This window comes from Syngnathus acus, chromosome 20 (assembly GCF_901709675.1).
Source record: "Syngnathus acus chromosome 20, fSynAcu1.2, whole genome shotgun sequence".
Lineage (NCBI taxonomy): Eukaryota > Metazoa > Chordata > Actinopteri > Syngnathiformes > Syngnathidae > Syngnathus > Syngnathus acus.
The window spans coordinates 6,381,264-6,397,388 of record NC_051104.1 but is presented as its reverse complement, the minus strand read 5'-3'; the positions used below and the strand labels follow the sequence as shown (position 1 = coordinate 6,397,388).

General features: G+C 41.0%; 1 protein-coding gene and 1 long non-coding RNA gene across 3 annotated transcripts in view; one reads left to right on the top strand and one right to left on the bottom strand.

Annotated features, from left to right (window-relative positions):
* The window catches only part of LOC119139145, a 72,245-nt gene that overhangs the window by 42,368 nt on the left and 13,752 nt on the right, over positions 1 to 16,125 (bottom strand). The window lies entirely within an intron of this gene.
* sema5a (sema domain, seven thrombospondin repeats (type 1 and type 1-like), transmembrane domain (TM) and short cytoplasmic domain, (semaphorin) 5A) overlaps positions 1 to 16,125 on the top strand; it is a 69,235-nt gene that overhangs the window by 39,684 nt on the left and 13,426 nt on the right. For both annotated transcript variants that reach the window (XR_005101305.1, XM_037279561.1), the window contains exons 7-15: positions 1,080 to 1,293; positions 2,020 to 2,305; positions 2,906 to 3,041; positions 4,890 to 5,094; positions 6,623 to 6,830; positions 7,541 to 7,658; positions 9,485 to 9,669; positions 10,143 to 10,286; positions 11,908 to 12,055. Coding sequence is in view for 1 of the 2 variants with exons in the window: in XM_037279561.1 (XP_037135456.1) it covers positions 1,080 to 1,293; positions 2,020 to 2,305; positions 2,906 to 3,041; positions 4,890 to 5,094; positions 6,623 to 6,830; positions 7,541 to 7,658; positions 9,485 to 9,669; positions 10,143 to 10,286; positions 11,908 to 12,055 (1,644 nt within the window). In the remaining variant the exon portion in view is untranslated. The remainder of the gene's footprint in view (positions 1 to 1,079; positions 1,294 to 2,019; positions 2,306 to 2,905; positions 3,042 to 4,889; positions 5,095 to 6,622; positions 6,831 to 7,540; positions 7,659 to 9,484; positions 9,670 to 10,142; positions 10,287 to 11,907; positions 12,056 to 16,125) is intronic.

The following is a 16,125-nucleotide window of genomic DNA, read 5'->3' as shown; positions in this document are numbered from 1 at the left end:
CGCTCAATAACAGGCTTTCATCTCAACTGCTCTGTTTTGTTGTGGCTTGGGCGGAGCAGACGTGGACAGAGCGAAGGCAAACTTGCACTGATCCAAATCGGAAATTGGCTCACGAACTTGCCTTTTTCCGCTTGTTGAATAGAGTGCAACCCGCCATATGAGCAAACTCATTACATCTTTACAAAAAAATATATATGCGTGAGGCCAGAGAGGGAATTGAGCTGTGAATGGGTTAAGGCGAAGAGTCGAGGCACCGCTGGAGGACTTGAGCCACCCGTACTGAGTATACGTGCGGAACTTTTGAGTGATAGGAAAGTAATTGCATCCAGAATGGCTCCTCCGCTTCAAGGCTAACTTAAATGAACTTCCCCTAAGCTAGTTCGTTTGTATTGTGTTTACATGAAAACTTCAATCATACGTCTTAAAGCGATGCCATTTGTAAGTGCAGGTTGTCAAAGTTAAGTCAGGGTCAAACTGGAAATTTATATATTGGTTCAAAAAGCCTTCCAAAGATTTGGTTGCTGATTTAAACTGACAAGCAGCTGCATAGTATCACAAAACAAACAAAAAAACATTAAGGCTAAGTAGCCTTGGAATTAGCTGGCGTCTTATCACATCTTTTATTATATAATTCAACTTGGCAGCTGCTATATTTGTGAGTTTTATGCTGCTAATTAGTCCAAAGCTGCACTGTGATTATGTTTCTTTCCGTTTGTTTGTACAGTTCTTTGTACTCATATTTTCTGTGTGTGCTATGTAAACCAAACATAATGTAATGATTTTATTTTGTCGGCCTCATTTGCATACTGGCAAGAGAAAATAAAACATTAGCAGAGCTCGCTGGTTTGTATTTTAATGTTCCCCTTTGATATGTTGTCCTGTAATATCCTGCCAGCTTTCTTCAATGATTATTTAGAAATAAGAAATGCATCTCATTTGCAATTACATTGTTTTCTTTCAGTTCCCTCAGGACGCCTGTGTAAAAAATATTTTCTTTTTTGCTTTGTTGTACGAATGATCTCAATGGCCATTATGTCTTACTATTTTCCACCTGCTCACTCGTCTTTTTTTTCTTTCAGCTCACCAATCTGACGGAAATCCACGATCAGATAAGCGGAATGGCACGGTGTCCTTACAATCCCCTCCACAACTCCACGGCACTCATCACATCCAGCGGCGAGCTTTACGCAGCAACGGCGATGGACTTCTCCGGGCGTGACCCCGCCATCTACCGCAGCCTGGGTGGCCTGCCACCGCTCCGTACTGCCCAGTACAACTCCAAGTGGCTTAATGGTAAGCAGGTGTAGCTTGAGAGATTATATAAAGTTCCATATAAATACGCTGGACATTTTAGCTGCCATAAAAACTGGATGTTTTGGGATTTTTCACTTAAAGCTGGAGGTAGCCAGACTGTTGAGATGCTTGAGAGTAAATTTGAGTTTAAGACAGTTTAGGGTGTCTGGCTTCGGGGGAAGAGAAGTTTTATTTGGTCAGGCAGTCTTTAGTCGCATTCGACATCCAAGGTAAATTGGAAAACGAAATTAGAAGTCGCCATGTGCTACTACGCGACAACCCCTGGGAAAATGGGTGCTTAATAACTAATTTTACGGCGTGTCGATTTATTTTTTTTCCCTTCTACTCCGCCCTCTAAAGGTGCCGAGGAAAGAAGGTTGAAGTGAGAAGGGAGGGACTGCTACACTTCCATTTAAAGATGAATTAAATCACTGCCAAGGAGAATAAAGTGTGTGGTTAGGATCTAATCATGTCATACATAAAAGATGAACGGTTGCTGGGGCGGTGTTGCTGGGGTTACGTGTTTCTGACAGGGTGAGAACTATTACGTTTCACCTCTTCGAGACGTTTTTCATCTCAACCTTTAAGAATGAAAAATGAGTTTTCCTATTGGAATGCAAAGTCATTAATAACATTGCCTGGAGTTATTAATCCCGATCACCTGCTGTTTTGCTGTGTTGCACGCTCATACACAGCCAATGTCAATTTTCTCTTGTCCCGCCACAGAACCCAACTTTGTGTCATCCTACGATATCGGCAACTTTACCTACTTCTTCTTTCGGGAGTACGCGGTGGAGCACGATTGCGGTCGCACCGTCTTCTCCCGGGCCGGCCGCGTCTGTAAGAACGACATCGGCGGCCGCTTCCTCCTGGAGGACACGTGGACGACCTTCATGAAGGCTCGACTCAACTGTTCCCGGCCCGGTGAAATTCCCTTTAACTATAACGAACTGCAGGGCACCTTCTACCTGCCCGAGCTGGAGCTGCTCTACGGCATCTTTACTACCAATGTGTGAGTTTTGATCGTGTATTTGACCCAAATAGGTATTTGTTCATAAGCATATATCAAAAACGGCAAAATGAAAGCAGGTTAGTTTTTTTAGTTTATACGGGAGATGCTTTAAAAAGGGATTTGTTTATTTTATATTGCAATACTTGCAATTCGCTGACTAATCTATGTTGAATGGCTCCCAATTGCTGGAATCAAAGTCGTTCCCAAGGTATTGGAAACGATCCGCCTACTTTAATAAACAACCGCGTCAGATTCCCTAATTCACATGGGCCAACTCCTGAGTGGAGAATGAAAATCCTTTCAATCTTTTCTTCCGCTGTAGCGGAACGACGTTTGGACATGCAGAAAGCGACAGCTGGAAAAGTCGAAGCTGTATTTCACAGTGAGGATGTGAGCAGTTAATCAGACAAGCCAAACAGTTTAATTCTGCCCCGTTGTTGAATTTACGAGCCAATACCGGCCATCATTTACAATGGAGTTGACCTTAGGGGTGTGTTTCATGTGTATTACTGGCTCACAGCAATGCTAAATACAGTTTAGTGGCCTTGCATCTCGTCCATCATCCCGTCTGTCCTCTCATCCCCCTTTCCTGATTTTCAGAAACAGCATCGCTGCCTCTGCTGTGTGTGCCTTCAATCTGAGTGCCATATCACAGGTCTTCAACGGACCCTTCAAGTACCAGGAAAATTCCCGCTCGGCCTGGCTGCCATACCCTAACCCTAACCCTGACTTTAAGGTAACGTTAAGATTTACCAACAATTAGACACAACCAACCATATTTTGCATCTTGCCAACCAAGTTAAAATCTTTGACGTCTATAACCGTCAACGGCACTGAATGAGTTAAAAAAAAAAACATCTTCCAGTACATCCTTATTCTACACAAGCAGCAGTGAGGCTTTTTCTCCTCAGGAATGATTACTCAGAGAGGAAGAGGGATGTTTTATTAGTAGAAGTGGCTCTTAAGGTTAGAGTTTTACTGATAATCCTCACCCGCTCTTCGTGAGGGACTGCAATCACTTCAAGGCCGAGCTGTCAACCCGTGAGACGTCCCCTTCCCTGCCGCACATGTTCCGGCAAGCCTGTGCATATTTCCAGCAAGCAGTAGCACTCAACGTGATGATGGTCTACAAGAAAAACTCTGCAAACACTCAGTGACATGGAAAGCCACTCAGCCCTGTCACACTTTCTCATGTCTGCAAACAAGCTATTTGAATAAAAGTCATTTCCCTTGTAGGAACTCAATTTTCCTTCTGCTCGGGACTCCCAACATATTCCCCCTCTCTCTGTCGATACATCCCAGAGAGGCCTTTTTAAAAACTTCTCGAGCGTCGCCATCTCAGTTTCTCCTTAAGATTGTTCACAATAGCTGATGCTCGCCACCGGGCCGACGCGCACTTTATCTTAGTTTGGGTGACATCTTCATCAATTTGTCGATGCCGCGGGATTAGATTTATGAGCAGAGAATTTACCGGCAGACCATTTTATGGCTTCATCCCTTTGTAAACACGAGCAGATCTTTTTCAGATCAGATTTTCTCGTGACAGCCCCACCCATACTCAATAATATTTTATTTTGTACTTATTTTTACATTTTGCTGTTTTCAGTCGACATGAATCAAAACAGCTGTCCTGACTTTTATTCTAATGTCAGAAATTTCCCCCAAAAAATCTAATTTTTTCACTTTTGTCTGAGGAATCAATTCGTCACTGTTGGAGTCACAATGGGTCACAATAAAAATGTACAGTCCAAACTTCGATGGTAATAAATAATAATGAAGGGACAGAGAAAAAAAATAGACTAGTTTATTTGGGACTAATAGAATGCATCTCAAACAATCCACCCCAATTTTCACTGAAATTCAAATATTCCACCTTCTACTTGCAAAGCGGAGCCCTTTTGTTGTGAGCCATTTTTTCAAAACATGCAATTTCACAACCATTACTCAGAGGCTCTTGCAATCTTAGCAGAGGACAGAAGGTGAGACGGACACACTCAGCCAAATGACGCGTCTGTCCCTCAACTCAACTGGACTGAACGGCCAAAAGCACACATCCATCTCTGGTGCCACCAAATATGTTATCATACACATCTCCGTGTTCACAAGGCCAATCTCACCCATCACCATAGATGGGATGAGATGCTATATCATGATATATATTCGTACAGTGTGTCTCTTTGCTAGGAGAGAAACAATAAGAGCAGGCATGCATAAAGCTTAGTGCTGTCCCTCACAACACATTTCCCGTCTGCTGAAGTGGTGAGGGCGATGATCCATCGCCCATCACCGGAAAAGCCTCCATGATGCTCATCTGTCAGACCATGGAATGTCGGGAATTGATCCGTATAAAGTGGCCGTTTTGTTGTTAGGGTAGCTAGTCACTTAGAACTAATGGTTACAATGTCCAAGCCCAGTTAAGTGTAACTTGTCCAAGTATGATTTGCCTGAGGAAAATGGCAATTTATTATACGACTGCTTATTCAAGGGGAATTGCAAATATAGTATAGCCACATTCGAATTATATCTGCCTAGCTTAGACTTGTCATAGTCAAATTAACGTTTTCCAATTTGTCCGACTCCACAGTGCGGCACCATCGACTCGGGCTCGTACGTGAACCTGACAGAGAGGAACTTGCAAGACGCCCAGAAGTTCCTATTGATGCATGAGGTGGTCCAACCTGTGGTTCCCGTCCCCTACTTCATGGAGGATAATGTTCGCTTCAGCCACGTGGCCGTGGATGTGGTGCAAGGCAAAGACATGCTCTTTCATATCATCTATTTAGCCACCGGTGAGTTCCACCACATTTTTAACCAACTAATCTTTTATGGTTTTCTATAAATAAAAAGAATTAAGTTGTCAATGTTCCATGTGATCCCACACATTTTATTGTGAGACAAAAGAATTGAATGGTTAAAAAGTCATAAGTGATTATAATGACATCTTGCACAGATTCCCCGTCTTATTGTTTGTTGTCACCGCCAATCAGCACACTGTTTGATCCCACTGGTGTGACAATAGCCTATGACAGCCTGAGTAAAGTGTGGAAAGCGTTATCAGTGGGACACCAGATACTCACCGGGCATCTGCTTTCTATTTTGTAATCATTTGTTACACACACCGTAGCATGGGAGGGGGATCAAATGGAGCAAATTCAACATCACTTATGTAGATGACACTCAAGTGTTTGTTTTAACAAGACCCAGACAGACTCGCAATTGCTGCACAATACATCTGCTCGTATTCCAAAGTCTGTTTGGCTGCTCGCGGAAATGTTTGCTAAGCTTGTTGACATGCGCTCCCCATCTATTCTTAAAAACACTTGCAAAACCTTCATCTCATAACTGATAGCCACAAGGCCACCCTGTTGACAATTTGCATCTCATTAATTTTTTTGCTTCACCCAAAGGACTGCATATGATAGATAGATGCTGGCGCTCCCAAAGGAGGAAAAAAAAACATCTCTGGGGGCTCACCTAAATGAAAATAAATAGGTTCTAATAACTACTTTGGGTTTCTACCACTTGATTTCATGACTCGCTGTTAGTTAAGGACACATTACACAAAACACTCTGGTGAAGTCTGGCGACAGGCCGAGCTTAACTCCTGATTGGATATTGTCACAAAAAAGTCTCAAGGCTGAGCCATCTGTCCTTTGTGCTGACTACCGACAAAAGAATTTCTGATTAGGAATCTTAAACACATTCAACCTTTGTGGGTGTCAGCTCTGAGTAGGGTGGAAAAAAAAGCACTGATAACTACCAGCATAATGGTTAAGTGAGAATAATCAGGAGTGCCTTCAGATAAACAGGCAATTGCTGGCTTTTGTCAAAAAGAGGGAATCAAAATCAGCCTATGTATGTACTTTTAATTTGTTGTCTGTGGAAAAAAAACACCTTATTCTGCCCTTCAAATTTCTTCACAAAAATGTCACATTTGTAGCGTAGGTAATTACCAAAGTTTTGTGTGTGTTTTTTAAGAATTGTTATCACTTCTTATTTAAACTTTCTCCAAATGAAAATGTTAAAAATGGGCCATTTGGTTCTTGATTAAGATTTCAAATTAATTCACTTGCAAATGTTATGTTTGATTAATAAACAGATTAATTAACTTTTCCAAAGAAGGCCAGTCAGCCAGAATTTAATTTGAAATTTCTCATCTCTGTTCAAAAATGGTAAAACGTCCACACAGTCTCAGACAGCGCTCTCATAAATTTGTTACGCACTGTACGTTTAGAATATAGCAGGATTTCTTGCCCTATTAAGGAACAACAAAATATTTCTCTTTTGAAACCAAGGCTCACTTCCTCTCTCTTGTAGATTACGGCACCATCAGAAAAGTGCTCTCGCCTTTGAATCAATCCACGGGAAGCTGCCTATTGGAAGAGATTGAGCTATTCCCAGCCAGGAAGAGGCAGCCCATCCGTAGCCTGCTGATCCTGCACAGCCGAAGCGAGCTGTACGTGGGCGTCCGAGACCAGGTCATCAAGATCCCCCTGAAGAGGTGCAGCTACCACAAGGCGAGAGAGTAAGTACATGCATAAGCAAGCACCATTTGTCAAAGCAAAGCTTTGTCTTGTGTTATCTAAGAGAGGCCAGATCAATGTTGGGAAGGGGCTTTAGCTAAGACGAAAAAAAGAAATATTCCACAGAAGCCCTCAGATGCCCTTTTCCCCATCTTGCCTCCAAAATTGTCATGCACACTGCGTGTGGTTATCGGTCATTTTAAGTTCCTTTGTCAGACTGGCAGTCCGTCAAGTGTAAAACCTGAGACAGAGGACCGGGTGTAAAAAACTCAACACCAGGGTGGAATCCCATCCATCATCGCACACGCTAAGAATCAAGACAATTCCTTGTCCAATACACAATAGCCTGTTTTTTGTTTTTAATGGCAATGAGAGGTAAAGTGTGATTTGTGCTGGTCATCAAATGCAACAAAGATTTAGAACTTGGATGTCACACGGAGCTGTTACAGCTTCAAATGTGGACCGTATTTTCCCTCTTTTCATTTTTTGTGGCCAGGTGTAGGGCATTGTGTCAATATTTGTAGACCTATCTTGAATTTGAATTAGCCCATCCATAAGAACTCCCCTGAAAGGGACATCTGATCAATGTGCGGTTAATCCCGGTCCTTGTTTAAGGATTACTTGGGAAAAAAGAAATAGACACAGAATAAATCAGCATTTCTTTGAGAGGAATTTGTCTGTTTCTCTTATATTCAATCTTTTCCTTTGCCAGTGCATGTGTGGGGGCCAGAGACCCTTACTGTGGTTGGGACCTCCTCCTGAAGAAATGTACCACCTTAGAAGAAAGCGCCAGAATGAGCCAATGGGAGCAGAGCATTACAAAGTGCCCTGTGAGTATCAGTCTACCTGTCCAGTCAATAAATGTCCTCAAGAATGGAATAGTCACATCCACAGGAGCTATTTCTAGTAGATCCCAAAAATCAGATCCCCCAAAAAATATTCTTGGAACCAACAAGGAAAGTTTATGGGAGCAGCATGTCTCCCAAGAACTCCTCCTCAATCATTCACCTCTGGCTGCTTTTTCGTTTTCCTCCAACTCTCACATACATCAGCTCAGCTCTTCTTTTTGAGAAATATCCCTCGTCATTTTTTTTTACTAGCAGAGGAGGCTGCTCTGTGCTATGTCCCAAAGCAGCTTGTCAATCTCTCAAACGTGACTTAAGGCAAGAATACATCCAGTGTGCTCACACTTGACACGATTGTCACGGCAGACAGTCTTTATTCTAATCAACAGAAGCTGCCGCGCCGACTTGAGCGGTTGTACAACAGCCGGCTCGCCCCTTGATACTCTTCCTCATGGCCTCCCATGCATAGAAAATGAGGGTATTTTACATAAAACCTGTGGCACTTTTTTTTTTTTTAATCACTCAGCACCAAAATAATTCAATTGAATAAATCTATTCTGTGTATGTTGTTTAAAATAATCAGTATTCATGCACAGATGCTGGTAATGATAAAGCTGACCTAATATGCATATATTTGTGCTTGCATAAACACATTTATCTACACGTAGGATTAATACACTGCCATTATGTATATACAAGTTTGCTTTGGCATCCTGCAGGGAAATTTGTCACGTGAGCAGAAAATGCTTTGCAGTTAGATTTCGAATGATGGTACTAATTCAGAATCTGGGTACACTGTGGCAAGTGGTGCATTTGGTACCCACTGGGATTTTAGACACCTCTTAACTATCAATGTAATATAAGCAGTTCAGGATCAATATATAATATCAGCAAAAAATAATACATTGGATTAATGGATGGGTAGGAATTGTGACTTGATAGATAGATATACATTGCACAAAATGAATTATTTATGCTTTTACGTGTATTGTTTACTTCCTTGTGTAAATGTGGTACATTATATACACAGTGGGCCATGAAAATATTCCGGAACATTTTTCTATCACATATAGCACTTTTTAAGATACTGTAAAATAATAATGACTAGTTATTCACCTTTTGTGGAGAGACCAAGATGTGCTCTTTTTTTCAAGTATGTATACACATTGTACATACCACAGATATTTCAATTATTTATTAACCTCAGTCAAGGATGCACAGTAAATATAAGCATTGCAGCTTGCTGTCTTGTGACCTTGATTTGAAAATGTATTTAATGTATTCATTCATTTATTTATCTATTTAAATGTCGATTACTATTATATACTATATGAAATATCAGGCTTGAAGGCCACACACACAAAAAGCATGTTTCTGCAGTTTCATTTATTTTCTCCACCAAGGAAAAGGTAGATGAAAAGCATCAGTACTATCAGTAAAAATCCATAATTTAAATCTTTTGCCATTTAAAATATTAACTATTAAAATATTTTATGTACATTCTATATCTGAGAGCTGTGTGTCAACATGGCTCATATTAGCTTTTCCTGCCAAAGCACATAGTAATTTAGAGTTCCTCTGATAAAACAACCTTCCAGTTTAACTCAATTCTGTGTCACCTTCCTATTACGCTAGCCATTTTTATTTTTTTCCATTTTGCCGCGCTGTGTCCATCACTCGCATTTCGGAACATCATGCTCCAAGAGCATTTTCAAACATCTTCTGACTAATTCTAAATGCAATAGATGGTTTTGTACTTTAGGGAAAAATGTATTTCAAGCTTTAACGTCATGGTTTTTCATTGCGAACAGGTTCGGAATGTGACAGTTGATGGAGGTTTTGGTGCCTGGTCGGCGTGGTCCACTTGTAGCCACAACGACGGCGGCGGTCACGCGGGCTCCTGCCTATGTCGTACACGCGCGTGTGATAACCCCAGCCCTCAATGTGGTGGTCAGAGATGTCACGGGATCAGCGCCGAGGTCGCCAACTGCTCCAGGTAGGTTTTATCCGACCGAAATGATGCTCAAAATAGTTTTCCAGTTAATGTGGTGTTGTGTGTTAATCGGAATAACACATCTTAACCTTGGAAGACAATTATTCGGTGTTTTTTGCACCTTTCCAAAGTTCTTTTGTTAACCCTGACAACTTGACAGAAATCCTTATTAACTAGCACAGAATGAGCTTGTTTGTTTCTACTACAATTTTTTTGATTTGTGAACTTCAATTGATTTCCGCATATAAAAAGCTGAAAAAGAAAAGAACTGGAGGAGAGAAACTCACTTTGCTTGTATAATAGGAATTTTCATTAAATTGCCAATTATAAACGACTTGTTCAATAAATTACAAAATGAATTTTCATTGGAACTATTTTTAAATCCGAGATGCCAAACTAGAATCTGACCGTTAGTGTATGTGTTTTAGAAAAGAGCAGAAGCATCAACAGCAACTATCTTTGTTCTGTCTCCATAGAAACGGAGCGTGGACTCCTTGGACTTCTTGGTCTCCCTGCAGCACCAGCTGTGGTATTGGCTTTCAAGTTCGTCAGCGCTCTTGCAGCAACCCGACCCCTCGTCATGGCGGGCGAGTGTGTGTGGGACAGAACCGAGAGGAGAGGTACCACAATTTGCTGCCGTATTTATTTTCAAACTTGAAACAAGTGGACATGTGGCGTGAAAAATTTCAAGTCAAACGAACTAATGACGCGACAGTGAGTCTTAATGACGATGCGTCATTTGATGCTCAAAATTGAAAAACTAAATGCAGCACAACGGGACGGAATGAAGTCAATGCTAGAATAAAACGGCGCACAAGGGCTGATCCATCTATTCATCCATTATATTAGGAAAACAGAATAAAATGGTTGAAGATGAGAAATCCACCAGTCGCCTTGAGCGAAAACACACTGACTGACCAAAAAGCTTGCATATTCGTGACCTAACAAAGACTGCGGGAGGCCAACAGCAGGTTCTGCCACCCACCCGTTATTTTATTTTTTTTGTCTTTAAGCCTCAATGGCTTTTGTTCTCTTTTCTACTTTCCAATCAGCTGGAGCATTAACAAGACTTTGAACTAGTGACTTTCCATGAATTTGCCTTGAACGTTCGTAGCAGCCGAAGCATAAAAAAGGCGAAGCAAATGTTCTGAATCCAAGCAATCATGCGGATCTTAAATCTGGCAGGTTAACACATTGATCAACTATTGGTTAGTTCATACCTTGGCCTACATTGGCAGATTTATTGACTCATTAGTCGCATTTTGGAAAGAAAATTGCTTAAATGGGATGGACAAACACTGCAATGGGATTTGAAGAATTTAATCTGCTCAAGATGTTTATTATCGGTGCAAAAGCTGTTTTGGGGGTGACTCATTTCGCTAGTGATTTATTGTAAACCTGCTAATCTATGCAGCATGCGCACGATTGTTGTGATTCAGTCTCTCCTTCACACGTTTTGTTGTCCCGCTCCCAAGTCCCACCATTCTGTCCAACTTTAAGCAAGCAGATTAGTCAACATCAAAAAGAAAACTGCTCCAAGGATTATTTTCTCCAATCACAATATTCAAGAGTATAGCTTTTGAAGAGCGGCTTATTCGAGACTAGGACAATGGATAAGACCCCATTTAAGCATGGAAAGCTATTTCAGCACTTGCAGTTTTCTCAGAAGACAGTCAAGTCCAAACACTACTAAACAGTAATAAAGCGTTTTATTAGCGTATCGAAAAGTTGTCAATTATAATGACTCTAATAAGTCTGATAATGTTATTATAAAGTATCATGTCTGGTATTTTTTTGCAATTAGAAATGCATTGTGTGTATGTTGTCGTCATCTAAATGCAATATTTTAAGCACGTTGACGAAATGTTGTGCCATATTCAAGGCACGAGCAAAGCAATGCGGTACTTCTGTCCGATTTGTTACGTTGATATGCCTTTCGAAACATTCCTGCCTTGCACTATGAAGTCTTTGTAACCTTTGCAGTTTGTTGCCGAGGCAATCAGTGCGTAGGCGTCTTGAGTATTCAAAGGACACTTTCCTCGTGTTTTGAAGTCAAGTACTTTAATTTATGCACGATCGTTTTGCCTTTTTCTTAGCACTGTAAAAAACAGGATATTGTTTCTACATGAACTTTTTTCTATTTCTACTTGTTGAATGGTTGTCTTGTCTCTATATGGCAAGTTGTTTTTTTGGTTCTTGCCCAACTCCCAGATCGTGATGTCACTTGTTTTTCTCGGGCAGGTATTGTAATGAACACTTGCCCTGCCCTCCACACGTCTACTGGTCGGCCTGGTCGGCATGGGAACGGTGCAATGTGCCTTGCGGCGGCGGCATCCAGTCGCGGCGGAGAACATGTGAGAATGGCAATGACTGTCCCGGGTGTGGCCAGGTACGTCATGCAAAAACCTTTTTATCCTGTGAAAGCATCAACTATATTGCTGGGAACCATCTTACACCACAAATGCAATTTGAACAGGTTTTGTGTGTTCATAAAGAAAAGCACAAAGCAAAGGTCAGGCTGAACGATTTGTTATTGACGGCAGTGTGATCACATCATCTCTGTTGCTTTTATCTTCGAAATGAAATAGAGATATGTGGATGTCCTTTCCCTCTTGTCCTTCAGTGTTTATCAGAGTGTTTTGTTTGGATGTTAGACGATTCTTTAGCTTCATTTCAACTTTCTTAACTTGCTCATCCGGAAATTAGATTCCCAGCAATGGCATCACTGTCCATATTTATTTTGACAGACTCTTGAGTAGCCAAGGGTGGATAGAGAAATATATTTATTACATGCCCGCTGTCCCAACCACAAGAGACACTGTGGTCGACTAAATTAACATTTGTGGAAAAAGTACGCCATAAGCATTATCTAATGGACCGTTTGATAAGATGGGGGGGGAAAAAGTCAGCACTGTATTATGAAGCCTCCCACACAGTAGCCTCATTCTTGCGTACTGATAATTGACCATAACGTGTAAGTTGTCACACAACATCACACCGATGGAAAAAGCATCTCCCCATTTAGACTTTCATTGAGTAGTCACCTGATAGTGCCCCTTCTCCGCGGGATACATCGTCCATGTCAAAATAGCCGCATCGATGCATCGGCCATGATGCTCTGATGTATTCTGGGAGTGATACTGAACAGTACAATACACAAATGGAATTTGAGAGAAGCTCTCGTTGCTCAGAGTAGAAAGTCTGGACTGATTGGAACTAATGCATTTTCCACAGTTGAGTGAGTGATCTTATCTTTCAATGCATTATATTATACAGACTAAAATGGGCTTCCCCAAACTCCTCCAAAAATCTCAAAGCATGAAAATGTCTGCAAGCAGCAAACACGTTGAAGCTATTTTGCCCTCTACGCCACAATGAACTTTTATAATTACGGACAATCAAAATGTTTCATAATAGAATGTGAATGTCAGTCGGATCTATGTGTGATTCAACCCTGTAATTACATCTAACTTGCGTTGCAAATCATGCATGGCTGATTGTGAAAAGCTTCCGCTAATGAAGGTCATCCAAACAGCCAAACAAGGAGGGAGGGATGTCAATTCACATTTTAATTATTCACAACTTTGCTCAAGATTGGCTTCTCACTGCTCCTAAAATCAAACAGCCTGCCTGACAAAGCTGTCAAGGGAAGCCAGAGGACTGAAAGTGACATCTTAACTGCGACAGCTACGACTATTCATCTTTTACGTTTCAACTCATTCGTTGTTAAAATGGATCTTTAACATCTATAGCCGTCTACGGCAGTGAATGGGTTAAATGGCGGAAACGAAAATTAGAAGAATTTTGCACAGTTTGAATACCACAGAATCCAACTTGGGATATGGAATAAGGAATATGACCGCAATTGAGGACTCAAATATATCATCTCAACTTCTATAAGCACTAGATTCCTGTAGAACATTGCTTTTTCAGAAGAACCCATTTGTCTTATAAGGGCAAGTGCTTATTTTCTAGGACATTTTTAATGTTCCCCCTCGTAAAGGTCTTGACTAGTGGTTTTGTAATACCATTTTGCATACCAACTCTCCCTTGCCTAGCTACATGTAATCAAAGTCCAGGCGGGAGATCACTGCTGCAAGAATTCTGGACTTCATGAACCCATGGAGATGTGGCGGAAGCAATTTTTCCATCCACACTACCGTCTAGCATCAAGATTTGAAAATATGAAATTCTGGAGGTCTTTCGCAAACATTTTTGAGTTTCTGTACACTACCTGAGACCTCAACGTAATTTGTTTTAGGCCACGTGTGTATTTTTACACGAGTTAAACAGCGCGTAAGTCATCTGGATAACAGCATCTTCCTATGAAGTCACACAGGGTGAAGTCTGCGTTTGACAAAGTACGCTGCAGTAGACACTGCTAATTAAACCTGACGCGTCATGGAGATGTGAGGTGATGAACGCGCCGTCGCCATGGACACGATGGTGTTAGATAAAGCCTCTAAAGAGGATTAGTCACACTAATATTTCACATCTGGATGTTTGTCTTAAATGTCAGGGAGCTAGAGTGTGTGCCGATTATATTCACCAACATAACCTCTGCATCCGACAACAACGAGGCACACCAATAAGAAGCATAATTAGAGCCATCATGGTGGGAGGTTTGAAAGGCAAGTCTCGTTATTATTCACCTCTAACGTGCTGAGCACAACAAGAGTACCACAGCCACAAAAACACACTTAATGAGAAGTCATTACACTACGCACACATGCCTGCCAATGAATATTTCCTTCTTTCTTGTGGTTCTTTATGTCTATTTTTGAAGAAAATGTTCCTCACACCCTCCCAATACACCTTTGATTCACGGCATGAAACAGAACATTATGTTTTGCAGTGCTCTCGCAATATACCGTATTTTCTGGACTATAAACCGAGGATATGTTTTGGTAATACAGGTAATAGCACTTTTAATTTAAAACACCTGCAGTTTATAGTCCGGTGCAATTTATATATAAACAAAAGAGTTTCCACAAATTTTAGCTGCTGCGACTTATATTCAGGTGCAGTTTATAGTCCAGAAAGTATGGTTGTCTGACTGACCTCAAATGGACATTGAAAAGTCATTTGTAGCCCTTTAAGATTTATATTTGATTCTCAGTTCTCAGGTATTCATTTAAAGGCTTTCCACCTCTTACTAAGCCATCGAGCTTTTCAAGTGGATTCAGTCATTAAGATATCTTTTGGTAGGTATACATTGACCATCTTGCTATAAAATATATACAAGCAGTACTTAAGAGAGAGTCTTGAGGCAGATTTAAGATTAGTAATGATCCTTAGACCTCTGGATTGACATGAATCCTTTGAGAGCATTGGAGACAAAAGCATACCGGAGCGGTTTCATTAAATATTTACGATGTTGGCCAACCATTAACAACTCACAACACCCACAGATCACTTATCTCGCTTTTGTTAGTGTTTTATTTTTGTAGTTGGCCAGAAAGACATGAAGATTGTCTCTACCCCGTTGTTGTGTCTGATAATCACAGACCGCCGGCGGCTTATACGGAACAATGTTAAATATTAATGCGTGGTGGCGATTTGGGTGCTAGATGGAAAGAGGCAGGAAGTGCAGTGGACCCGACGCGCCCGTTCATCACGGACACTAACAGAATTTCAATCCCACCAGTGTTTTTTTTTAACCTTTAAAGAAGAGACGGAACGTGTGACGGGAAAAGGAGGAACAAAAGTTGGATGATGAGTTATCAACTGTAAAAGATGCAATGCAGAAATGGATGGAATGAGACCAAGAGGCTACTTCATTAATGGGCAGAATAGGCTGCTACATTTGAGCAGATAATGTATTTGTCTCCAGAATTGGTGTGGCAGAATGTGGCCCGGGGGAAATGTACAAGACTTGTTCCAAGTAACTAAAACAAGTGTAAGTTTAGAAGAACAAGGCAGCTCCTTAAGTAGAAATGTGACAGGAGCTTCTCGTTCATTAAAGGCCCTGTTCTTGGTATCTTGCCCAATGCGGCCTGGTCTGACTGCAAGAATATCAACCACGTTTATTGTTGGTGTTTGTGACTTTGGAAAGTAAATAATTTGTCATAGATGGGCATGGTTGGGGAGCAACTGCATGGAAGCAGATAGGAGACCCCGGAGTGCAATCCAAGTGATTGAATATAAAGGAATTTGCCAAGGTAAACAAGATACTAATGTGAATCGATAAAGAAATTCAAAACAACAGGAATCAAAGTAACAAAACAAACATCTCAGACAGCTAAAAAACTCAATTGAAGACTTCAAGAGAAAAAAGTCATATGCAATGTTATCCTCACTTGGAATGTCAAAAGAGTTTTGTGTCTTTATTTTCTGTAGAAGACGGTTGAAATGTCTCTTGAAGTATTTAAGGTTGTCAACCCTAATAGAGAAGTGCAGTGCAGGGACATTTAAACATTGTTGACTTGAAAAATGTTTTCACACAACTTTTCAATCTCA